Genomic DNA, 24,224 nt, shown 5'->3' with positions numbered 1-24,224 from the left:
CTGTAAGCATCTTCAGAAATGTAGTCTCTTCCTAGTGTTGAAACGTGCCCAAGATGCACATTCAGAACAAAGAAGTCTCAGATATGTCAGAAATGCCGTCATACCTGCATGTATAACCACCCACCCCTACCTCCTCCCCGATTCCCACACCCACCAATCCCACCATTGATAACGCGCGGCTCAACTGTTCAACCTTGCCCCGAGGCGTTCCATCCTCCCCTAACCTCTCGGGACCAGTGTTGCCAAACTAGCGCGAAATGCGCTAGTTCTAGCGCATTGGCATCACAAACAGCGCGTAAATTTCGTATTTGGCGCATAGCGCATTTTTTAGTGCATTTTTGTTCAATTTGGTGCATATTCTAGCGCATTTCTGGAAATTCATGGTTATTGGAAAGGTGTGTGTGTGTGTGTGTGTGTGTGTGTGTGATGAGTGGAGGTCAGGTCGCACCCAGTCTCTGAGGCCTAGGGATTAGAGAACGAGGGAAAGGGAGCGGTGCATACCGTCACACCCTCCTTACCTTCCCGCCCCATAGTATAACAACAATTCAATCCTTTCAATATAAATTAAACAACACCTGCCTACACCTACTACGGTAATTACTATTGTTCGTTTCGAAACATGTAGTACAACAACAAATTATGAAAATATATATATATCTATATATATATATATATATATATATATATATATATATATATATATATATATATATATATATATATATATATATGTATATATATATGAAAAGGGCCTTTAACCTGAACTATTCTCGGGCCCCGCACCTGGGGAAAGGAATAATTAAAGAAAAAAAATATTATTATCATTATTATTATTATAGCAACACCAGAAAGTGGCATTATCAATATGATCTAAAAGCAATAGTGGTTACTACTATTATGATAATCATTATCTAGCTACTATTACTATCACCATTAGAGGGAGAGGAGCCGAAAATTTTCCTAGCGCATTTCTAGCGCATTTCACACCTCAGTCTAGCGCTTTTGCATCCAACACATTTGGCAACACTGCTCGGGACTCCACATCCTCCCCCACCATTCGCCACCCTTTCAGAGCGTCGCTTCCTCCTCCATCCTCCCCACCCTCTCGGGGCGCTGCATCCTCCCATATCCCATGCCTCAATCCCCACCCTCTTAGAGCACCACCTCCTCCCAACCTCCCCGACCCCCGACGCTTACTCACAGCTGTACCAATGCAACGCCTTGGTATGTCCGTTCTTCCTTTCTACCAAAATATTGCACCATATGATATCCCAGTTGATCTAAAAGTGATAGATTACTGGTAGCTAAACTTAACCAAATACGGTAAATATATCTGTAATACGACATGCGATGGTGTTGATTTTTCCGAGTCTAGTGGCGGAAGTGGAGAGGAAGTGGGGTGCACGTGGCTTGTTCATCTCTCTCTCTCTCTCTCTCTCTCTCTCCAGCCATTCCTCTTTGTTGTATTTTACAACAATAAATATTTCAATTCAGTTCAATTCTCTCTCTCTCTCTCTCTCTCTCTCTCTCTCTCTCTCTCTCTCTCTCTCTCTCTCTCTCTCATTTTGTTATTAGCAGCTCAACAACAACAACAACAACAAAATGGAGGAAGGATGAAGGAAAAAAAGGGAATGATTGAATGTCACACACACACACACACACACACACACACACACACACACACACTAACTGGGTTATGTTCAAACGATAACATACATTGCAATAGAAAAATCACAATAAGAGTCCTAATTGTCCCTTATCTGTTTCAACTTGACCTACTTGACGATATCTTAGTCTACACACACTGACACACACACACAAAAAAAAAAAAGGGGTTATATTCAAACGATAACATACATTGCAATAATAAAAAGCACAGTGAGAGTCTTACTTGTCCCTTATCTGTCTCAACTTGACCTAAATCACTAAATAAACCGATTATTATTATTATTATTATTATTATTATTATTATTATTACATGAACACACCTGGCTGGAGGGGGCACGGTCTCCTGTCCCTCGGGTCTTGCAGGTACCCGCATGTCGTCGCTCGTGACCTGACCTTCCCTGCTCTTCCTCTGCTCCTCACGGGCCGCTTGCAGACCATGGGGGGGCGGGGACACCAGGCGGGTGGTCACGATGCCCTTCTCTCTGCCCCTTCTGTTTGCATGAACCTCTGGCGGGGCCGTACTGGCGGCGGGGTCGGGGCGTGAGGAAGTAAGTTTGACCTCCGGGGTGGGGCACTGACTCTCCCTTTTTTGTTTCCTCCACTTGGCCCGGCGATTCTTGAACCAAACCTGTAGGGGAGGAGGAGGTGGTGGCGGTGGGGATGCAAAACCCTTTATTTTTTTTAGCACTTGTCCCCTACCATTGTATCTTTTTAGTTTCCTGGTGCTACTTCCACATGTATCCTTAGTTGTATAATCACACTCTGTACTGCCTGGGGGTTGGGATGGCATGTTCCTCCCTTGTCCTTTGTTGTTTACTTGCAACAATAAACTATCAATCACTCAATAAATATTCCTAAACGTCTCGGGCTCCCAGTACGACTGCTTCCAATGCCAGAGAAGATTAACCGGGTATTCATGGGTGGTTTTCCCGTTCAAGGTGCCGAAGCCGTGTAAAACTATCACTAGGTCACAAAACAGCCCATGAAAAACCCAGCAGCTTCTACGAGGGGCTTTTCAAATAGGCGAACTGAGGCGCCGAGACGTTTAAGAATAGGCTTCAGGCTATGGTTCACATTCTCAAGCGCTTCGTTGCAACACCTTAGTGCATATAATTATTTCAGAAGGCTCTAGTAGAAGTATGTAGTAGGGATTTCCAAGGGTGGTTTCATGACACTGGCCGCTGGTGGTAGTTTTGCAAAGTTTCTGCACCATGAACGGAAAACACTCTTGAGAACCGGACGTACCTTCTCTGTGGCTCAAATAAGATCGTAAACCAGTGGTGCCCAATCAGGGGTCCATGGAAGAATTTCAAGGGGTCCATAGAGATTCTAGTTGTTTTTAAATTTAGTATACTGGAATACCATGAAATCAATAAGAAAATCTTTGTTGACAATTTAATTTTTATTTGTCTCTAAATCCTAGGAATATCTATGTTACTTGAAATTATTATAAGTAGAAAAAAACCTCTCCAGAAACAGCAACAACAAGAAAAACAACGACAAGATACACATCACGTCGTCTCCACCAGTTGAAAATATTAATACATTACGATATTATTAAGTTATCAATAAACATCAAACATATTTCCCGACGTCAGTATACCTTTTAGCCAATAATAAATATCCCCACTAAAGATCCTCCTCATGTCTTCTCTTCTCGATCCGTCTCTGTCTTCCTCTTTGTTTCCTTCCCATATCTGTATCTTCATCTTCTCAACTCTGTCCTCTCCCCCTCCTTCTCTTATAATAAACATCATCAATTACTTATTTCTCAACGACGATGCGGTTCAACCATTAGACATGTTCCCGCTAAACCTTTCTCGTTTGCCCTCTTCTCCGTCTGTCTGTTTCCCTCCCTTCATCTTCTCTGCCCTCTCCTCCTCCTCCTCCTTCTCCCATAGCAAACATCACCAATTACATATTTCTCAACGACGATGCGGTTCAACTTTTATACATATGTTCCCACTAAATCTTTCTCGTTTGCCCTCTTCTCCGCCTGTCTGTTTTCCTGCCCTCACCTTCTCTTCATCTCTGACATCCTTCTCCTATAATAAATATCATCAATTACTTATTTCTCAACGACGATGCGGTTCGGCCATTATCCTCTTCCTCGTTTGCCTTCTTCTCCGTCTGTCTGTTAATTTTCCTGCCCTCTTCTTCTCTTCAACTCTGACATCCTCCTCCTCCAGTAAGCATCACCAATTATATATTTCCTATACGATGATTCGGCTTACCTAACGAATGTCTAACTTCTCTTCCTCGTATATTCGCTTCTCCGTCTGTCTGTTTCCCTCCTCTCATCTTCTCAACTCTGCCACCCTCCTCCTCCTCCTCTTCCTCCTCCTCCCGCCCAGCCAGGTGGAGGCAGATGTTTTTTGCCATGTAAAATCGAGAGTGAAGAACATTAAGAAGGCGGACTTGGCATGCAAATGTCGGCGTGGCTCCTCCGCTTCTCCGCTCCGCCCGGGAATTTGCATACATGAATTAACTACGAAAACCATCACCGAGAAGCTAATATTTGTCGAGGTGATGGGACGCGGCGACAGCCCTCCAACCCCGCCTCACCCCATGCGCTACCAAGGAGGAAGAGAAGCAGGAGGAGGAAGAGGAAGAGGAAGAGGAGGAGGACGAGGGGTACGCGGCTACAGCCCTCCAACCCCGCCTCACCCCATGCGCTAGCAAGGAGGAGGAGAAGCAGGAGGAGGAAGAGGAAGAGGAAGAGGAGGACGAGGGGTACGCGGCGACAGCCCTCCAACCTCTCGTCTCAAGTCGGTATTCTTTTAGACACTATCGACTCTCACATCAGCCATATCTTAAGGCCGAAAAAAAGAGGTAAGATACGTTCTCACGGGTGTTTTGTAGTGGTCATGGTGGTAGAAAAGCAGGGATGCCACGTTAATTATCGCACTCACCACACTGGATTTTTATATTTCTAACGCATAACGATTGTGAAAAGCCTCCTTAGTTAAGATTTCTGGCGATTACTAAAAGTGGGTGAAGTTTTTTTTGTGGGTGCTACGGTTTTTTAATCTGAAACTGACAAATAAAAAAGGCTGAGTACGACAATTTGGTAACGTTGTACAAAAGCCTTGTCGAATTACCGCCAGGGTCAGAAAACTACCCCTGGAAAGGCCCACAGCTACGGAAGCCTTGTCATAAAAATGTGTATACTTGGACGGCGAAATAGTTAGAGAACCCGAGAGGAGGAGAAGGAGAAGGAGGGTAAAGAAGAGGGGTATTTGTTTTATACATGGAAATAATCTATGTTTAGTTTTCATATCCTTTTCGAAGCAGTGTATTAAGACAAGTTAGCCTATTAACCTATGTAGTACGTCACCTGTAACGGAGATGAACACCGGAGCCACGCGCAGCTCTATACGTATGCCCCCAAATACTGATTACTGTGATCTTTATTATGCCGATCTTCTCCCACCCAACCTCTCTCTCTCTCTCTCTCTCTCTCTCTCTCTCTCTCTCATTTTTCCGCATTTTCTTTAATTTGCCCTTCACCGCTTTTCTTTTTATTCCTTTTCTTCTTTATGATTTTTTTTCTCGTTATCTTTCTCTCCTCTTTCCTTATACGTCTCTCCTTTCTTTCTCTGTAGTAATTTTAGTTATTTTTCTGTATTTTCTTTTCCGATTTCTTGAGGTTATCTCGCACTCTTTACTCTTTTCTAAGTATTCAGATATTTTCCCATAGTTGTGTTCTCCTCCTCCTCCTCTTTCTCTCCCTTCTTTCCTCTAACACCCGTAACAGGTTTTTGTGGGCGAAGGTGAGGAGAGGATGAGGCAAACCTTTCTACTTTTGGAATAGGAATTAAGGTCGGGTTTTGTCAGACCTCTCACATCAACAATTCCCAAAGTCCAAAAACCAGATCAGTCGGATTCTAATGAGTGTATTTACTAGCTTCAGGGTACAGAAGAAGCGTCAAACTACCAGAAGGGCCATTAAACTACCCATGGAAATGCCCCCAAAACTATTACGAAAAAAAAAAAGCCCTGTCAAATATGTGTTAATTCTTGGGAGGCGAAATGTTTAAGAATCTGACCCTAAGCCTTCGGGGGCAGGGGTGAAGGGAGGCTGTAAGGAGAAGAATCTGAAGTAGGAATCATTTGGGGGAAGTGACGGAGGATCGAGGGGGCGAAGATTATGTCTCGGAGGAGGAGGAGGAGGAGGAGGAGGAGGAAAAAAGGAGGCGGAAGAGGAGGATGGAGAGAGAGAAGGAGGAGGAGAAGGAGGAAGGAGAGAGAAAAAGGAGGAGGATGAGAAAAAAATATAGGGGAGAGAAAAGGAGGAGGAAGGAGAGAGAAAAAAAAAGGAGGAGAGGGAGGAGGAAGGAGGAGGAGGAGGAAGGTGAAGAAGAGAGAAAAAAAAAGAAAGTGGAGGAGGAGGAGGAGGAAGGATGAAAAAAAATATAAAGGAGGAGGAGGAGGAGGAGGGAGAAGAGAAGATAGTGGAGAAGGAGGAAGAAGGATAGAGAAAAGAAAAAGAAGATGGAGGAAGAGGAGAAGGAGGAAGAGGAGAAGGAGGAGGAGGAGGAGGAGGAGGAGGAAGGTGAAGAAGAGAGAAAAAAAAAAGTGGAGGAGGAGGAGGAGGAGGAGGGGGAAGGATAAAAAAAAATATAAAGGAGGAGGAGGAGGAGGAGGGAGAAGAGAAGATGATGGAGAAGGAGGAAGAAGGATAGAGAAAAGAAAAAGAAGATGGAGGAATAGGAGGAGAAGGAGAAGGAGGAGAAGGAGGAGGAGGAGGCTGATGCACTCCTTCTTTCCTCTCCTCCTTCCCACCCTCCCTCCCTACCTTCGCCTCGCTAAGCAGATCACGTTAATGTATGTATGAGAATGATGATAATTCCTCGGCTGCTCTCTTTTTTACTCCCTCAAACAATCTGTTGTTTTCAATCCAAACAGCCCCACGCCCGCCGCCTCTTCCCGCCGCCGCCGCCACCACCATCGCCTCCGCCTTCACCTCCTCCTTCTGCGGCGGCTCACTGACTCCCTCTGTCCCTCACTATAGCAAACACGAATGATATAGGATGCGGAATGCTGATGTAACTCTGTGTACTGGGTAAATGGGCGTGTACGACAGCGTTGATAAATTATCGTACTCATCGCATTGCATTTTTGTGGGTTTCTGACGTATAACTCTTGGAAAACTGAAAGAGAACCTTTACTATGCAACAGTTTCAGCGATAACTTTAATTTTCGAACGTTATTTGTGTAGGTGCGAGAGTTTTGGGGCTGAAAATATGAAAATGATAAATATACAATGTTCACAGTACGACAATTCGGCATCGCTGGTGTACGATAACAGAAAAACTAATCCTCGGCTTACACACCATTTGCAATTATTTTTATCATTACCGTAGTTTTTTATGTATAAGGTTTAAGTTATCAAGGTCTCGTAAACTCGATGAAGACTTCTGTGTACTGCTATATACCTAAATCAACCTGTTCGGAAATATAATAAATCTTAAACAGTCCGCTTTCCTGTCAATTTCAGTTATTTATTGTTTTTTTTTATAAGGTATCGATCATTGTCTTGCAAACTCGATATAGACTGTTCATATAACCCTGTATGATACCCAAACTTCAAAACAGTAAGATTCGATAACAAAAAATACAACCCCTCGCTTTCCATCTATCTATCTATTTATTCACAAGTTAAGTTCAACAAAAAAGCTGGAACACTCCGCTTCCATATATGTCAATTTCAATTGCGTTTGCTGTAGTTTTGTTTATTAGTTACCACTGTCTTGTAATCCTCGCTATATATTATTTATTTTTTCCAGTTTTCTTGTTCCTTTTCCATTTTCCGTCTGAATTCATATGAAGTTTATTTCCTGCATCTTGAAGTATTTCCGTTTTACATTCGATAGTTTGTTTTCTTATTTTTCTTTTCCGCCCTGTTGTAAAATTTCGCTACTTTCACCTAATCCATATTTTTACAAACGTTACCGCTTCTTTTTTCTAACTTAATCCCTCTATATATTTCCTTCCCTGTAGCTTGGATGTTTTTTTATGTTGCTCGTATCAACTTGCTTCTTCACGCTTTGTAAATTTCTTCTTTCATGAATTCGCAAAACACCTTGATTAACGCTATATTGCCCTGTCTTCTATTATTTTACTTTCCATCACGTTTTATTTAACTCCTTCCATTCCTTTTTTATCCCGTCTCCTCAAGCTCCTTCTCTTATTATTCCTTTCTTCCCTTCCTCCATTTCTTTCGCTTCATACAACTGTTTTTCCTCGTGATATTTTCTCTTACTCCTCCTCATCTTCCTATACAGCTCCTCTCTCATTCCATACTGATATTTATTTTCCTCTCATTCATTATCTTTTATTCTTCCTCTCTCCTCTTTTCTTGCTCCGTACTCATCTTTTGTCACGTGCTAATCAATTCTCTCCACTCCCCTATTTTTCTATCTCTTCCTTCTCCTCCTCTTCCTCCTCCTCCTTCTCTTGGTCTCTTTCGCTCCATACGGCTGCTACTTATAATCGAAGCCTATATTTTTTTCCTCCTCCTCTCCCTTTCCTTCTTCCTAAATCTCTTTCCCTCAGTTACTACCACAATATTATCCTTAAATTCCTCCTCTTCCTTCTTCTCTCTTCTTTCCGTTTTCCTCCATACGACTGACTCCTCTTCCCCTTAAAATCATCCTCCTGCTTCTCTTCTCCCTCCTCTTCTTCCTCCATACGGCTGCAACCCCCATGCTCATATCCTTAAATTCCTTCTCCTCTTCCGTCTACTTCCAGCTCTTCCCTCCTCCTCCTTCCCCTCAGTCATCTTTCCGTTTCCCTCCATCTCTCTCGCCCTTCTTCCTCCCTCTCTCTCGCTCCCTACGGCCGCTACTTTTACTAGGTCGACAAGCGTTCACTCAGCCGCCTCTGAATACCGAATATTGTGTTTGGATAATTTCGCCTTCATCAAGATTACCCCGTTCCGACCATCCACTTGCAAAGCTAATACTGTTGACTCTAACAACACAAGAAGTCTGTTCGCCGCTGAAAAACTGAGGCCGGGTTAATTATCTATAATCTGATGGATACATTAAACCTGAGGGAAAGGGGAGACGAGGGAGAGAGGTAGAGGGAAGGTAGGAATAAGACGAGGAGGAGGAGGAAGAGAATAAAGGAGGGAAGCGGAGGGAAGATAACGTCTGAGGGAAGTAAAATTAGGATGGGAAAGTAAAAGACGTAGAGTAAAAAGGGAGAGAGAGAGAGAGAGAGAGAGAGAGAGAGAGAGAGAGAGAGAGAGAGAGAGAGAGAGAGAGAGAGAGAGAGAGAGAGAGAGAGAGAGAGAGAATGAAATGGAGGAAGAAGTGAGGTAAGAAGTCACAGAAGGATGGTATAGACCAGCAGTGGTTCCCAAACTGGATGGTACGCCCCCCGAGGGAGGCGTGGGCTGGATACAATGGGGGCGTGATTCCGCCCGCCAAAAATTGCAATTTTGCAAGAATTACCGCAACGCGGCTATGTAATGAAAAACTTACATACTGTTATTACATATGCCTTACTTGTTTTCACCCATATTCACCAGACAAGGATGCATCTCATCCTAAATATAAACAATAAAATAAGGTTATAATTAATACAAACAATTAGTACTGCATAATTTATATATATATATATATATATATATATAGATAGATATAGATAGAGATATATATATATATATCTATATATATATATATATATATATATATATATAATATATTAGGGATGGGGGGGGGCATGAGGATTTCTTAGAACTCAAAAGGGGCATTATATATGTAAAAGTTTGGGACCACTCACTGGTATAAACGGTTGAATATTAGGTAATTGAGGGAACTCTGCCTGCAAAGAAGACTTAATTTGTCGAGTGTAACGTATGTGTGTGGTGACGTAGTGACGATGGAGAGAGAGAGAGAGAGAGAGAGAGAGAGAGAGAGAGAGAGAGAGAGAGAGAGAGAGATTTGTACTTCTCTGGATAGCCCTCCTAGTCCTCCCCATACTTAAATAACAACAATAACAACAACAACAACTACTACTACTACTACTACTACTACTACTACACAAAATCTCCTTTGCCCAGACATCTGCCACTCCACCCACACCTACTCACCCACACCCACACCTACAGTACACCTCCACCCCCCACGCAACGAAAACATCACATCACAACAACGCATCACAACATCACATCGCATCACACAGCCCTGTCCCTCACCTCCACCCTCTCCTCCATCAGGTCCACCTTGAGGGCCAGCTGTTCCCTGAGGAGGACGTCGGGGTAGTGCGTTATCTGGAAGGTCAGCTCGAGTTCCTGCAGCTGTTCCTCCGTGAAGATGGTTCGGTGCCGCCGCGTCCGCTTCCCGGGAGTGTCACCCCGCCGCCTGCCGCTGGGGACGGGGCGCGCTGAGGGGCCGTCCTCCGCCACCACGCCGCCTGCCCCGCCGATGGACATTAGGAGGGGGAGAAAAGGGGGTTAGATCAACGGCTATATGAAGTTTATACATAACTGGAGTAGTTGTTTGGCCAGGTGAATCTAATGTGCGTGTCGTGGTCAATAATTATATATCGGTGTGGGTGCCGCCCCGAGGTGCGCCCCCAGGGCGCCATGTTGCGGGACCACAGGGGCGCGGCTCTCCTGGCGGTGTGTGTGTGTGTGTGTGTGTGTGTCGTTAAGATGCCACAAGCCACACGAGGGGGTTGGTGGCAGCAGTCACCTGTGCTGGGGGCGTCTGGGGCGAGGCGCGGCAGGTAAGGCGGCCAAACATCCCGCGGCGCCAGAGCACCGTCTAGTGCAAGGCCGTGGCGCCAGGCTGCCAGGCCGCCCGCGTGCTGGCCGGGGCTCGGGAGGTGCAGACGGAGGGGGCCGGCGGGGGGCAGGAGGGGCGGCCACAGCCACAGGTAGGGGTGGTGGTGGCAGGTGGCCCACTGTAGGCAGCGACACACCTGACCGCGGGCCAGCAGGTACACACTGACCGGGTCCAACACGGAGGCTGGGTCCACCTGCTCAGGGTGGCACCCGGGTGGCCGCGGCACTCCTCCACCGGCAGGAACCGAGAGGGGTGGCAGAGGAAGGAGAGAGGGAACACCTGCCGAGCGACGCGCCCACGCCCGCTCCTCGACGCGGTTTGCAGCGTCCTGCTCCTGCTTCGGTGCCGCGCGTCGAGCGTTCATCCCGGTGCCTCGTTTGGCAGACCTTCCCAGCCTCCTGCACCGACGGACGATTCGCCGTGTATTCGCGCGGAGCTTCGTGAACAGGTGACTTGCGGCAGGTGGACCTTCAAGGAGGGCCAAAAGGCTTTAGCAATCTGCAGTCGTAATGCCGGAGCGTGAGGTGGTTGGCGCGTGTGGCACCAGCAGACTTGCGGGCGGGTGCCGCCGAGGGACTCGTTCGGGGCGGCGTGGCGGTGCAGGTGTATGCGGTGGCGGTGCAAGTGGGTGGAGTCATCTGGGCAGAGCAAGGACATTGCCAGCCGCCCGCCCCACGCCGCCGACCTCGCAGCGCCGCTCCTCCACGCCCCGCCCCCGGCACGCATCCCGCCCACCTCACCACTCCGGCTCAAGTTCCCCCAGAGCCTAAACTACCTTCGTCACCAACACTTTGGTCCTCCTCCTGCCTCACTAAGATCCCTGAAATACTGCGGGTGTGGGATTTGAACTCTGTTCCTGGACCTCTTCAAAGACTCACGAGGTCTGGAAGTGGAGAACATAGGAGGCTAGCAAACAACCATACCAAAGGATCAGACTGGTATGGGTGATTGTAAAATACTGAGAATCTCTTGATCTAGCTAGATTCTAGCAAAATTGCTACCCAATGACCCTCATATCTAGAACCCTCTAATGATAACTCAGGCAGTATTTCAGGAAGGTCAAAAATATTCTCTCCACTCTTTGAGCACATTTATTGTGTATGGAACAGTGTTACTCTGCTAATTAATGTGAAGCTTGGAATAAGGCACAACGTCACACTTTGTTGCTCTGTATTCCCACCGGCCTCCAAATGGATGATGCACCACCGAGATCTTCATAAAGGGGACAAAATGCAAGAGGCAGAAAAGACTGGAAGGCAATTAATTCTCCATCAAAACTGACAATTCAGAAAAATGGACAGATCAATTTAATTCATTCATATTGCCAAATTCTTCATAAATAGAGCCTTCATCATTTTCATGGGAATAAAGAGGGCAACTTCAGTAACAGTTAAAGCTTAAGTGCTGAAAGGCAAGTTTGTGTGATCAAAATCTAAGCACAAAAAACTACAGAAAACTATTTTAATAAAATATTTCAAAACCAACCGAAGCTTTATAATCATTCTAAGGCTGAACTATTATACCACAGTAGCTTTGCTGCCTGCTTGTTCCATAGCCTCAGGAAGTGTACAAAATTAAATATTCAGTTTGTAAAATATAATTATACAGCAATTTGTTGGTCCCATAAAATAAATATTTTTAGTTATTACCAAACTCATAATCAATGAGCTCAGCAGACACCTCTTGGCACACACGGCACCGTGCACACAGACACCACCAAGGCCTCAACAAGGCACCCACAACACCCTCAGCACAAGACACTGATGCACACACAATTACTTATTGTTACACTGACTTTGTTAACCTTAAATTGCACATCATTACACCACTGAATAGTGTACTTATATTGAAAAGCAAACAAAACCCATTGTAACATTTTTACGCTAATTCTTCTTTGGTTATCCCAAGTACTATGCTCCAGTAATGGAAACCTCTGTTTGAACAGGCCATTCTCATCCAGTTACAACATTTAAGACATTTTATATTTATTTTGAGAAACTCTGATGACTATGAATAAACCTCATCATACTACAGGTTAACTTGTTGCTTGTGCTTAGTTAAACTTAGCAAACTCTTTCTATTCTGAATATAAAAAAGCTGCTTCATAATCAAAAGGGTGACTACATACTTTTCCCTTAGTCATCTTAACAAATCTAATGAAAAGAATGACGTGATCCTAAGCCAGACCATCAGCACTACACTGCACTACTTGGGTCGGAGGGAAACAAAGTGGTCCCATCATCCCTCTTGTTGCATGGACGTAATTAGGTTGCTAGAGGATGTTACCTGAGCACCCGCCACAGCACGGCCCGTATGCACCCAGTAATACAAACATAACAGACACAAGATTCGTAAACTTGAACATTAACAAATAACAAGATGAGAGTATGTAAATGAGCACAAATTAAAGCTGCACAGTGTACATTTTGACACCTGGAACTTACATTAACACTTCAGTTTGAGTGCAATTTCCCCGTCATCAAGCACCTCCTGCTTGGTGAGGGACTTGCCCTGCTGCAGCATGTCAGCATAATTGGCTGCTGCCGGGTCCCTCCCCAAGCTGGCCACGGCCACCACTTTGTCCCCACGGCAGTAATAGGCAATGAAGGACAAGCTATCCAGATCTCCGCCAATAATGACATCATCATATTTTCCATAACCTGAAAATATATAAAAAATAAATCATCAAATAACATAAAAATACAGCAATAAGTTCACAGACTAAATTAATCTCCTCTCCCATTGTCCCTCTTTCCCTATCCCAAATCATGGCCTTAGTTTCCTTTGAGTCTTTCCTTCCTCTCCATCCTCTAAACCCTTGATCAGTGGGGCTGTTGGTGTAAGGAAAATCTGCTGCTTAAAACAGGATCTCTTGATAAGTTGTCCTGCTTTCACTTAACTTTCTTTTCATGTATTGTAAAAGAATTGTCAATTATGATACCTAACATGTTCTTTCAACAAGGAAAATAATACCTCAACTATTACCAAATTCCAAGTTGACCTTAAATTGGACCACCTCCCCTAGTGTGATATGTTACTGGAATTTAAGAATCAATCATTATTTATGTATTTCTTCAGGGTTTACATTCTTAATGTTCTGACCGAGCAGCAGCTGTGAGAAACTTCACTTTGAGGTCATCAACATCATGATGATCTTCAGCAATTGCTAGTCTACTGCAGGACAAAGACCCTTCCCAATAACCTCCACCTCTCTCTCTTTGATGTTAGTGAACTCCATCCTTCTCCAAATACTCTATTTTCATCTCTCCAGCTTGTCCTCTGCCTGGCCTGACTTCTCTTAGTTTCTGGGTTGCCACTCTGTTACTTTTGTTGTCCATCGGTTATTGGTTTTATGCATGATGTGACCTGCCCACGTCCATTTCATATTCTTCATAGTTATTAAATTACCTTCAACCTTTGTCTGTTCTCTGCTCTATGATGCTTACTTTTTGTCTCCATGTTATTGCCAGAATTTTTCTCCATTCCTCTTTGTGAACTTCTTATCTTCCTCTCTAGATATTTTGTGAGGTGCCAAGTTTCTGAACTGTACGTTAGAACTGGTAGGACACATTGATTGCACACCTTTCTCTTCAGGGGAAGTGTACTGTGTCCAATCTTATTCTGTGTGTATACAACTGGACTTTCACATTTGCTAAGAAAGCATGGAGTTGATTTTAAACAGTATGCCGATGATACACAGTTTTATTTGTCGCTGAGTGATGTGGAAAATACTGAAGATAAGCTGTGCAGAATTATGGATACTGTTGGGAAATGGATGAATTTTAAGCACCTGAAGCTGAATGAGGACAAAACTGAATGCCTGATTGTGGGGAAGAATAAGGATCTCAGGACGGGTGGGGCGTGTGGTAGCGCACTTATATATACAATCGCCGTAATCTAAGGGTTAAGGCACGAATAATCTACAAAATATGTCTTGATTTATCAAGCCACACAACTTGGTAAACCTGGATATATGAGAGATTTATTACAGGACTTTCATCTGGACACCCTATGTCACTGAGACACAGAGAGGAACAGTATAGTCTCTATGAGCCCAGAGTCAGTTTGGAACTGGGTTTCAGAGCATTTGAGAAGAGTGCTCCACAGCTCTATAATGAGTTACCTAAGGATGTTAAGAACAGTGGCAATCTGGCAACCTTCAAGAAAGCACAGAAGATTCACTTATTCACTAAATCCTTCGATGTTACAAACATGAGGACTGAGGACAACTTTCGGCGCAAAACATTATTGTTATAATGTTGATGGTCCTGCAGAGCGCTGCACTGGCAGTGGAGCGGGCCTAATATCTCATCAACGGTAAACAGTAAACAGTGTTCATGCAATTACTATGTTTACCAGAAGCACTCCATCACATTTCTATTCTCATTCTGATTTTTTTCATGGTCTGGGTTTGCATTAATTGTTGGTTAGGTTAGGTTCAATTTGGGTTACCTTCAAAGACATAATAAGCAGAAACTTACCAACAAAAATCTCCAAAGAAAGAGCTCACTTTGTTAGATGATAAGTCTCATTACTGAGGAAGCATGCATGTATTACTGATTACAAACTTTGAGGTAACAACACTTTAATGACTTACCAGTGTAGCGAATACTCTTTCCGAGGAACATGGTCCAGAAGAAAGGAACAGACTTGAATGGCACACTCTGGCCCGTCATGTTGAGGGCAGCAGTGTGGCCATGTCCAAGAGCTACCTGCCAGTGACCAATGGCTACCTGCTCGCCGTCCTCAAGGAACAGTGGGTAGGCAGCGATGTCTCCTCCACAGAACACTCCGGGAACACTCGTCTCCAGTGTCTGGAATATTTATGAAATGCTGCTTTCTAAAGAATGACAGTAGATGCATAATTTGAAAACAAACTACTAATGTCCTAGAACCTCACTGTTAAAAGTTCTGATATACTACCTATTCTTCAATAAGTTCTTAGAATAAACAAAAACAGGTTGATGTAAACACACCATTTTTTAATACTATGGGTTAATTTCCAGAAATTGCCACACTAAGGTGAACTTGCATTATTTTGCCCTTGAGCTGTTTCCTCTGCTGAAAAAAAAGAAAGTAGGGAAGAAATACTATTTTTCTATTGTACTGAGGCCTGAAATAAACTCTGACATCCTGTCTCCCTTTAACTGATAAAAATTGTATTCAAGTTGCCCTCACTCTGTAAACTGAGTTTACATATGCTGTTCTGTTTGGACACAGAGAAAAGATTGGGCAGGGGGGAACTACACGGCTGTATACTCGCACAGTGTCTCGTTACCAAGTCTCTTGTGTGTCAAGAACAAAGGCTGGTCAGCTCTCACCTCAATAACAAAAATGTATCCACCAGAAGACAGATGCCAAAATAGGATCCTCAGGCTCCCTACTATAGTCTATTCAGAGCATGAAATCGGTTCAAGATGTGGCAGATTCTTGAATTCCCATGAGTGCAGCGCTGCCAGTTCGACCACCAGTTATCAGATTAGCACCGTCTCCCTACCTACCCACCCACAACCCACCTGTTTATCTCTCTCTCTCCCTCTCGACCCGGGGGAGGGACCTAAGGGGACACGCCAACCACCACCACTACCACCACCATCACCAAAACGTGGCAACATGGGAAAAAATCACTGCCACATGTCATAGAATTTATACAAATCGTTGTTAAAATCCTAAACATCGACACTCATTGTGCTATGTAGCTTCCTGTACTATATACACAATATATAAAATATCACTTTCAAATAGCACATGGATGGGAAATAAGAGAAAGACGCATGTACGAAGGTTGATTTGGCAGCATGGCTAGAGGTAAACGACGATACCAGCTCCACCCTGAACTGACTTCATGCTCTGAACAGACTATAATAATGATTATCTTTACGTAAGAAGTTACCAAGCCCCTCGTTTGTCAGGAACAAAAGCTGGTCAGCACTCACCTCAGTAACAGGAATGTACCCCCGCTCGTTTCTTGGGATGGAGGAGCTTGCTAGAAACTCTGTGTTGGGCACGACGCCAACACCCAGCACAACCATATCAGCCTCAACTGTCTCACCAGAGTTCAGGCTAACCTGACAGAATTTCAAAGCCATTAAATTTCAGGCACAGGGAACTTTAAAAACATCTACACACCATCTTTTGTGATAATGCCATATTATATGATTCTAGGATACACACGGCTGATAGTTGAGGATGGAATGAGACTTTTCCAGGTAATACATTCCTCTAAAAATAGGTCTGTCATAAATATGCATTCTGTGCTTGTATAGTCTTATGTCTATAGGGGTACATATTGCTTCATGGATTATTTAGCAGAATATGAACATTTTGTTAAGCATTTTTCCTTAGTTCAAAGTTTGAGAGCTACTGGTATGTTAAACTTGTACAAGACTTACTCCACTCAGCTTCCCATCAGTCTCAGTAAATTCCACAACACCAGCTTGGTTGACAAACTTGACACCCTTTTCTTCAAACATCTCTTGAATGCGTTTCCCTACAACTTGGCCAAGGCTGTTCTCAAAGGGGACGGAGGAGCTGCCAATGACGGTGACAGATGCTGCACGGTCGTTGGAGGCCATATAGGCAGCCGCTTCCATTCCTATGTTAAGAGAATAGGTGAGACAACTTTTCATGTAACAACTGTTTGACATTGGAACCAAGGTTATGATAAACTAATATTTATCCAAGCCAACTTCAACTCTTGTGACATAATTATAAAACAGCTGTTCAATAAAATAATTCACAGCAAAAAAAACCTGAGTATAAGGTTCTTTAAATTCAACAAAATGAAGAGCACATAAAAGGACTGACAATAAAAATATCTATCCGTGAAAGAAGCCTTACCAATGAATGATGTGCCCACAACCACCACGCGCTTCTGTGCCGCCGCTGCAGCCACAGCGTTGGCATCCTCGGGTGACCGCACGACAAAAACCTCTGGGAGCTGCCCGCCGGGGATGTCTAGCCTCCGGGGCCTGGCAGGAAGAGGAAGAGAGAAATTGTACAAATAGGTAAGTGACATGTTTTAACACGGCAACACTTTTCTCAATAACAAGAACTAGCATATGAAACAGTTGAAACAGTTCATCTGCTCTTTACTGGAATCTATTTCTACAGTAAAATACTCTTGAGTCAGCATTCTTCAAGTGAGAGAATGATGCATAAAATTTCTGATTATGTTGATAAAATCAAGAACACAGCAGACGCTGGTTGCTACAAGCATCACTTTATAATATTTTTTAATTTAAATGAGTTTTAATGCATTCATGGAATGAAAGCACACCTATTTTCATTATTCCCTGTGGGCACATTAATACAATTTAAACAGTCTTTTCATAAACACAGTGAGTATAAGGTGTGAAGACTATTAATCTTATACAGAGGGAGTGTGAGTGATACAAGTAGTAATGAAACAACAATGACTTATACTTACTTTCCACCGGTGGCAATGAAGAGTTTGTCGTAGGAAACCTTGTCCCCAGTGCTCAAGTGAACCACCTTCTCCTCCGTGCTGACTCCATCGGCAGACACCCCAAGGAGCACCTCTATGTCGCCATCCTGGGAAGCAACGTAACAGCCTCAAGTCATGAAGTAGGTCCTTCTATTCATTTTCTCATCAGTTCATAGTTTTGGTCTATCCTCTCTATGTACTCCCATCACCATAAAAAAGTAGACCCAGCAGAAGTTACTAGTTCTCTCTGCTTGTGCAGTTTCATTTCTCCAACATCAACACTCAATTCCACCTCTCTCATGTACTATTTCCAGGGGCACTATAAAAATTGCCAGCGCCATGAGGGGCTTGGGCCGACCACCAGGCCCCTGAAGAAAGCCTACCAGCGCTATAGGCGAACATGTAAAAAAAAAAAGTCAGGGCCTCATTCTATGATAAACAAGAATAACTGACAAAAATGGTACAGCATTCTCACATATTGACTTTTTTTTGTGGGCACACAGGTAATATAACATAACATACCTCATAGAAGTCTTCTGATCGCAGCTTGAGCTTGTCGGGGGTAGAGTCCATGAGCTTGGAGAGCTTGGGCCTGTCATAGGGCAAATTAGACTCCTGGTTGATGAGGATGACGCGCCCAGTAAAGCCTTCCTGCCGCAGGGTCTCGGCACAGCTGGCCCCAGCACCGCCTGAACACAGCCATGTTGTTGATAGTATCTCATTATAGTAGCAAATAGATGAGTAATAATAATAATAATAATATCAGTAGTAAGAGATCACACTTTTTCTGATGTAATACTGAATTATGGTAGTAGAATATAAGGTAAAAGATCAAAGTGTATGTTTATTATTTTATCAAAGATGCGAGACACTTTATCTTCTACAGTCACTCAATTCCTATTATTATATTAAAGACTGCACACTTTCTTTTCTACAATCACTGAATTCCTATTATTTTATCAAAGACTGCAGACATTTTCGTTTCTTCAATCACTGAATAACTGTTCATATTCAACAAAGATCTGTTTGAAAAAAAAGTATGAGGCTTTGTAATCACACAGTGTTATATAAGGAGTAAAGATCCTTTTCAAGACTCACTTACTGTAATTATTGGTATCACATACAAGCGTAATAGTGATATATGACAATAATAGCTATATAATGAAAAGAATGAAGTAAAATTAATGAAGTGTAACGGACCTCTGCGGTGAGATGTAAAGTCAACTTTTGTCATGAGCATTATAGCACTGAGAGACAGGCCACATACCTCCTCCAATGATGACATAGGATGCAGGGTTCTCTGGGTCCCTCTTGGCCATGGTCTTGATGCGCTTGCCACTAGTGAGTAAAGACTTCTTGGCCCTCACCTTCACCTGGCCTTCAGCTACCTCTATGTCATACGTTGGGATGCTGTCCAGGCCAGGGAAATCCTCGATGTCACCTGAAATAAAACAAAAGGCTAGTAAGATCCTTTAACTTTTGGTATACTTTTGTGGTTACATTAATGAAAACATTTATCTATGAAGACAAATATTTGTTTTAAATGTAATATTAACAAGTAACTTCCCAACACAAAATATAAAATGATGTATGTTCATCTTGCTGTTGGGATAAAAATCTAATGCTTAGTCTTGATATAATTTTTTTATTCTCTAACAAGATAAAATCATTTGATATGGTTTTGTTTCTTCCTCTTTTGAGCCCAGCACCCACCTGTAGTTACACTGAAGCAAGCACCGTGGAAGGGGCAACGCACACGGCCCTCACACAACGATCCCTTCTCAAGTGGAGCACCATAGTGAGAACATTTACTGCCAATGGCTGAAAGCTGCCCTTGGTGGTGCACTACTAACACCTTCTGTCCATCGAGTTCAAACGCCTTCATCCTGTTGGAATAAGAAAGCTATTCAGAATGTGCTTTTCAAAAGTCAGAGTGGAGTCAGAATGAGAGCAGAATGTAGTTTTATGGTAGTGTCTTACAATTATATTATCTATTCCAGGATTATGAAATTTCACAGCAAATGGAGCATATTCCTGCAGTTCCCTTGTGTCCGTGTTTGTGGTTTCATCATATGACCTTGCAAAGCACATAATTTCAAAGCGGTGAGTTAGGCACCTGGTGAAAGGTAGTGCCAAAGTAATAATAATAATTCAATGGCAGTGCACCGGTGCAGGCCACAGCCTCCTCAGGATGCAGGTTCCAGTGATGCTCTCATAGGCTTGCTGCACAATTGTACTTTTATACTGATGAACTGATAAGCTGTGTGGCATAGACATAACTGTGTTGTAGTTCTGAAAATGCAGGAACAGTGGCCTATATAGATTTTCAAATCTCAGTCCTGAGGGGATCCCACCTCCATCACAAAGACCCATTTCAATATGAATAAACTTATGAAAGTAATATTTTCACCTTAGCAAAGGACCAAATGAACTCAGTATTGATGCTTAACTATACAAATCATACATACATTACCTAAAATTATATTTGAAATAAATACAGTCATACCTCGGTTTATGAGTTTAATTCATCCCAGAATTTTGGTCGCAAACCCAAAAACTTGTAAACCAAATTGAAATTCCCCATTCAAATTAATGTGAATCCCTTTAATGCATCCTATATCCCCCCAAAAATATGAACATAAAAATCATTTTGCATGTTATTATATACAGAATTGAAGTTATTTTACTAACATATAGAAATGATAAATAATATAAATAATACAATATAATATATAAATAACATAGTAATAATATAATGCTGAAAACACAAAGATCGCACTCTAGAGCACAAACGTAAGCGGACATGAGTGCGTGGATGCTACCTCTGTGGCTGTACAACATGTACTGAAGGAGGTGTCACACTGGGTGTTTTCCACCAAATATTGGAGCTATGATCATTTGCAATTACCTATACACCTAACCAGGAGTGAGTTGTTGGTTTGGGTAAACACTCCTGTCCTTCGGTCTTTGAAGCCATGATCATACCCACTACCACTTCTTCCTTCCATTTAACTGAAACAAGCCCATAATATGAGTAACAGCACCACAATCCACAACAGCCCTTACTTTAGCAGCTGATGCCATGTGGATACAGGGCGTCTGGTTTATTTATGTTGTGGATACGGGCAACAGACCTTGGTCGTGTGTGACACACACCCAGAAAAGTTGAAATTGCCGGTAGTGAGGAAAAAAGCCCAGTTTAACACCAGCATGAGACCCCATTCCCACTGTTTTCCGCTCCGAGTGCTCTTGTTTTGCAGCAAACAAAGGGAACCCACGCTCGTGTCTTCAACTTGTTTTTTTATTTTTTATTTATTTTTTTTTTTTTTACGTTGTTGCCTATTGCGCCGGTAGGTATCTTCCCGGTGGGGCCTGATGGTTGGCCCAAGGCTTCTTCCAGGTGGGGCCTGATGGTCGGCCCAGCCCGTTCTGGCGCAGGCGAGTGTTTATAGTGGCGCCATCTTGCATTGGCTCATGCTGCCCCCCGGAACTCGTACTTGATTCGCTTGGACGGCTTCCTCTAGAGTCCGGGTTGATGGGTGGTCTTCAGGACAGCATGTGGGTAGTTTTAAGCCACTCGGCGGTGACCGAAAAATCCGAGTGGTAGCGTGAGGATTCGAACCCGCGTCGTCCATCACGCGGCGAATGTGGGTCCAGTACGCTATCACTTCGGCCACCGCCTACAAACAAGATGCTCGTACATCAAGGCACCGCTTATAGAGCAAGGCAGTTTTAGTGATTTTTTTGCTCGTAAATCAAAATCCTCGTAAACTGAGGCACTCGTAAACCAAGGTATTACTGTATACAGGTATAAACTGAAGATGCAGGCATGCTTTATACTCACCCTTCCTTTGGAAGTTCATCTTCTTGGCAAATGACTCCCTCCACCACTTCCTGCTCACCACTGCTGCCCTGAGTACTCATCTTTCTGCCTGTAAATAAAGAATGGAAAGTCAGAGGCTTGGCTCAGTACAGTAAGCCAGCAGCAGGCACCTGTAAAACCAACATTCTTCATAGATGTTTAAGCCCTGGATGGTGGAATATCACTTTACAGGAGCTGGACCTAGCACCTTCTAAATTATTATTTTTGTTTCCCAAGAGGCAGAGCAATAGGAAAGCAAGCAATGGTCCAGAGCCACCATGCTAACTACTTAATAAGGAGCTATTAGGCAAACCAATACTAAATGGCAAAGCCTAGACACCCCAACTAATGTGCGAATCTGTCATGAACACTTTTAAAGAAAAATGTGAAACACGTTCTCTAAACACATTACCAAACACTTGGGTTTGGGTGCACCTTTCTTTTATTATCACATTACCATTCCCTGCACGCAATCTGATTGGGCCACAACCTCTGAATTATTTCACCTGCTTTATGTCAGTCCAACAAAGCTTTCTTGGGCTAATGCATGTTGTATATGCTAATCATTGTGAACTGCCTCAACACCAACTTTTGTAGGGTTGATGGAGGTAAATTCTTTGGCCAAGGACATAGCTCATGTATGTAGACAAACTAACAATAAGATTTACCGGCACCCGCTTGTTGCCTGACTCAAAATAAAAGAAACGTTATCACTCAGATAATCATAGATAATCTAGCAAAAACTACTGTGTGCTACCACTCTGTGTTTTCTTATTTTCAAAACTCAACACAAATACAACCATTCATACTCTATTGCTGCAGAAACAGTAACCTTTGGCAGCTTGAATTGATCTATGGAGCAGAAAGTTATCAAGGTGATCAAAAAGAAATACTGTCAGCCACCAGAATGTGTGGGGTGTAATTCTATAGTAATACTGACTCCAGAAATAAACAGTTCCTTCCATAAACTGTCTTAATCTCTTACCTTCTATGTCAGCTGCAAGTCACCCAACTCCTAGTCTTGCTCAAGCCCTCACTGGTGTTGTCTGGCCTGCCTACACACACACCTCACACCTGAAGGCCTTGTGGGAAACCCTGACTCACGGCGGTTACCTGAGGCACCACTTGCAGGGCCTCACTCACAAGGATACGGAGGGGCTAAGGGGGCGGGGCTGACAGTGGACCAAGGATACTCTGGAGTCCTTCTTACTGACACAGTGCGGAGAATACGTGACTTACAGGGGCGGGGGATGAAGTGGGAGTGGGAGTGAAGGAGGGCAACAGGTGGAGGGGGCCGTGGAAGGTTTAACCACAAGCCATATAAGTTCGTGTTGGTTTATAATTGCGGCGGTGACGAACATGACCACAAGATGAATAATGGAGCACAGGGAAGCAGGGAGGCGGGGCGGGGCTGCTAGGAGCTGAGTAACTGCTGAATCACCCACAGAAGGCAGAAAGCAGACGGGGATAAGTCAGATAAGATGAATAAAAAGGCGGAAACAGGTGATTGCTGAGCGCTGATAAATGCTGAATAATGGGTTAGCGTTATCTTCAAAGGGGGAAACAGGTGACTGCTGAGCGCTGAGTAGCTGCTGAGTAAGATGAATAATGGGTTAGCGTTATCTTCAAAGGGGGAAACAGGTAATTGCTGAGCGCTGAGTAACTAATGAATAAGATGAATAATGGGTTAGCGTTATCTTCACAGAGGCAGAGGGGGAAAAAAGGTGATTGCTGAGCGCTGAGTAACTGCTGAATAAGATGAATAATGGGTTAGCGGTATCTTCAGAGGGGGAAACAGGTGACTGGTAGGCGCTGAGTAACTGCTGAATCACCCACAGGAGGCCAGAACAGTCATGCCGAGTGTTATAACCTGCAGAAGGAGTCCCGCCATTGGAGTCCTGCTCAGCGCTGCCTCTCCTACAGGACCCCGCCACACCCATCCTGCTGGCGGCTCCTACACAGTGCAAAGGCCGTGGCTGGTGCTCTGACTTGCTGCAGCTGTGCCTCCCTGTTGCCGCGGCCCTCAGCAGAGTCAGAGTGCCGCCCGCTGACCTCCTGCACACCCTGGCGAGGAGTGACATGCCGGAGGTCGCCCACGGGAGGAGAAAGTTGGGCGAGTCTCAGGCCGCCACGTCTTGTCTGCTACACGTCGTCTGCTTTATCGAACTCCCCCTCCCTCTGTTATCTGCTGGGAGGAGGTGTTTTGGCGGGCTTTTCTCCCTAATAATTGCATGCGAGGAATGTTCCCTATCGACCCACATTCCAAACTTCCCACGTTATTTTTTTTTGAGAGAGAGAGAGAGAGAGAGAGAGAGAGAGAGAGACACTCGCCTCTCTCGGCTCGTCTCGGCTGCTTAATTTCTCGTTTAGTTAATTGTTATGCTTATTTACGATAGCCTATTCTGTGCATGGATCAACATTATGAAAGCTGAATAATATTAACTAAGTG

The 24,224-nt window shown here is 43.8% G+C and overlaps 2 protein-coding genes and 1 long non-coding RNA gene across 8 annotated transcripts; 1 reads left to right on the top strand and 2 right to left on the bottom strand.

Moving 5' to 3' along the window:
• Nucleotides 1–1,673: 1,673 nt before the first annotated feature.
• LOC126984206 (homeobox protein goosecoid-2-like) lies at nt 1,674–11,399 on the bottom strand. 2 transcript variants are annotated; one of them, XM_050837732.1, is made up of 3 exons: nt 10,374–11,399; nt 9,875–10,092; nt 1,674–2,296 (listed from the first exon to the last, which is right to left on the bottom strand). In XM_050837732.1, exons 1-3 carry the CDS (start codon nt 10,828–10,830, stop codon nt 1,796–1,798), a joined length of 1,176 nt encoding a protein of 391 aa, XP_050693689.1. In that variant the 5' UTR covers nt 10,831–11,399; the 3' UTR covers nt 1,674–1,795. The 2 variants fall into 2 exon arrangements, with proteins under 2 accessions (XP_050693689.1, XP_050693690.1); XM_050837733.1 differs by lacking the exon at nt 1,674–2,296 and having other exon boundaries at nt 9,400–10,092.
• Nucleotides 3,063–10,026, top strand: LOC126984207 (uncharacterized). The gene is made up of 3 exons (XR_007736486.1): nt 3,063–4,500; nt 6,577–6,733; nt 9,896–10,026. It is a non-coding gene; the product is annotated as an uncharacterized LOC126984207 (long non-coding RNA).
• Nucleotides 11,400–11,543: 144 nt separating the features above from the next.
• LOC126984205 (apoptosis-inducing factor 3-like) lies at nt 11,544–23,950 on the bottom strand. 5 transcript variants are annotated; one of them, XM_050837727.1, is made up of 11 exons: nt 23,646–23,950; nt 21,758–21,845; nt 19,627–19,799; nt 19,181–19,354; nt 18,436–18,602; nt 17,896–18,020; nt 17,307–17,437; nt 16,859–17,061; nt 16,403–16,534; nt 15,064–15,280; nt 11,544–13,126 (listed from the first exon to the last, which is right to left on the bottom strand). In XM_050837727.1, the coding sequence occupies exons 1-11, from the start codon at nt 23,854–23,856 to the stop codon at nt 12,912–12,914; spliced, it is 1,836 nt and encodes a 611-aa protein (XP_050693684.1). In that variant the 5' UTR covers nt 23,857–23,950; the 3' UTR covers nt 11,544–12,911. The 5 variants fall into 5 exon arrangements, with proteins under 5 accessions (XP_050693684.1, XP_050693687.1, XP_050693686.1 ...); XM_050837730.1 differs by lacking the exon at nt 23,646–23,950 and adding an exon at nt 23,015–23,179; XM_050837729.1 differs by lacking the exon at nt 23,646–23,950 and adding an exon at nt 22,761–23,008.
• Nucleotides 23,951–24,224: the final 274 nt, after the last annotated feature.

The sequence above is a fragment of the Eriocheir sinensis genome, chromosome 56, assembly GCF_024679095.1.
Source record: "Eriocheir sinensis breed Jianghai 21 chromosome 56, ASM2467909v1, whole genome shotgun sequence".
Taxonomy (NCBI): Eukaryota; Metazoa; Arthropoda; class Malacostraca; order Decapoda; family Varunidae; genus Eriocheir; species Eriocheir sinensis.
This window is presented reverse-complemented; position numbering and strand designations above follow the sequence as displayed.

Bases quoted from the DNA above. Each gene is read 5' to 3' on its own strand.
- LOC126984206 (XM_050837732.1), bottom strand. From the start codon at position 10,830: ATGAACGCTCGACGCGCGGCACCGAAGCAGGAGCAGGACGCTGCAAAC. The intron at 10,093-10,373 runs GTGACTGCTGCC...TCGGCGGGGCAG, and splicing joins CCCAGACGCCCCCAGCACAG to GCGGCGTGGTGGCGGAGGAC. The intron at 2,297-9,874 runs GTGAGGGACAGG...CCTCCCCTACAG, and splicing joins TGATGGAGGAGAGGGTGGAG to GTTTGGTTCAAGAATCGCCG.
- LOC126984205 (XM_050837727.1), bottom strand. From the start codon at position 23,856: ATGTCACTCCTCGCCAGGGTGTGCAGGAGGTCAGCGGGCGGCACTCTG. The intron at 19,355-19,626 runs GTGGGTGCTGGG...GTTTTATTTCAG, and splicing joins TTGCTTCAGTGTAACTACAG to GTGACATCGAGGATTTCCCT. The intron at 18,603-19,180 runs GTATGTGGCCTG...GGCTGTGTTCAG, and splicing joins CTATGTCATCATTGGAGGAG to GCGGTGCTGGGGCCAGCTGT.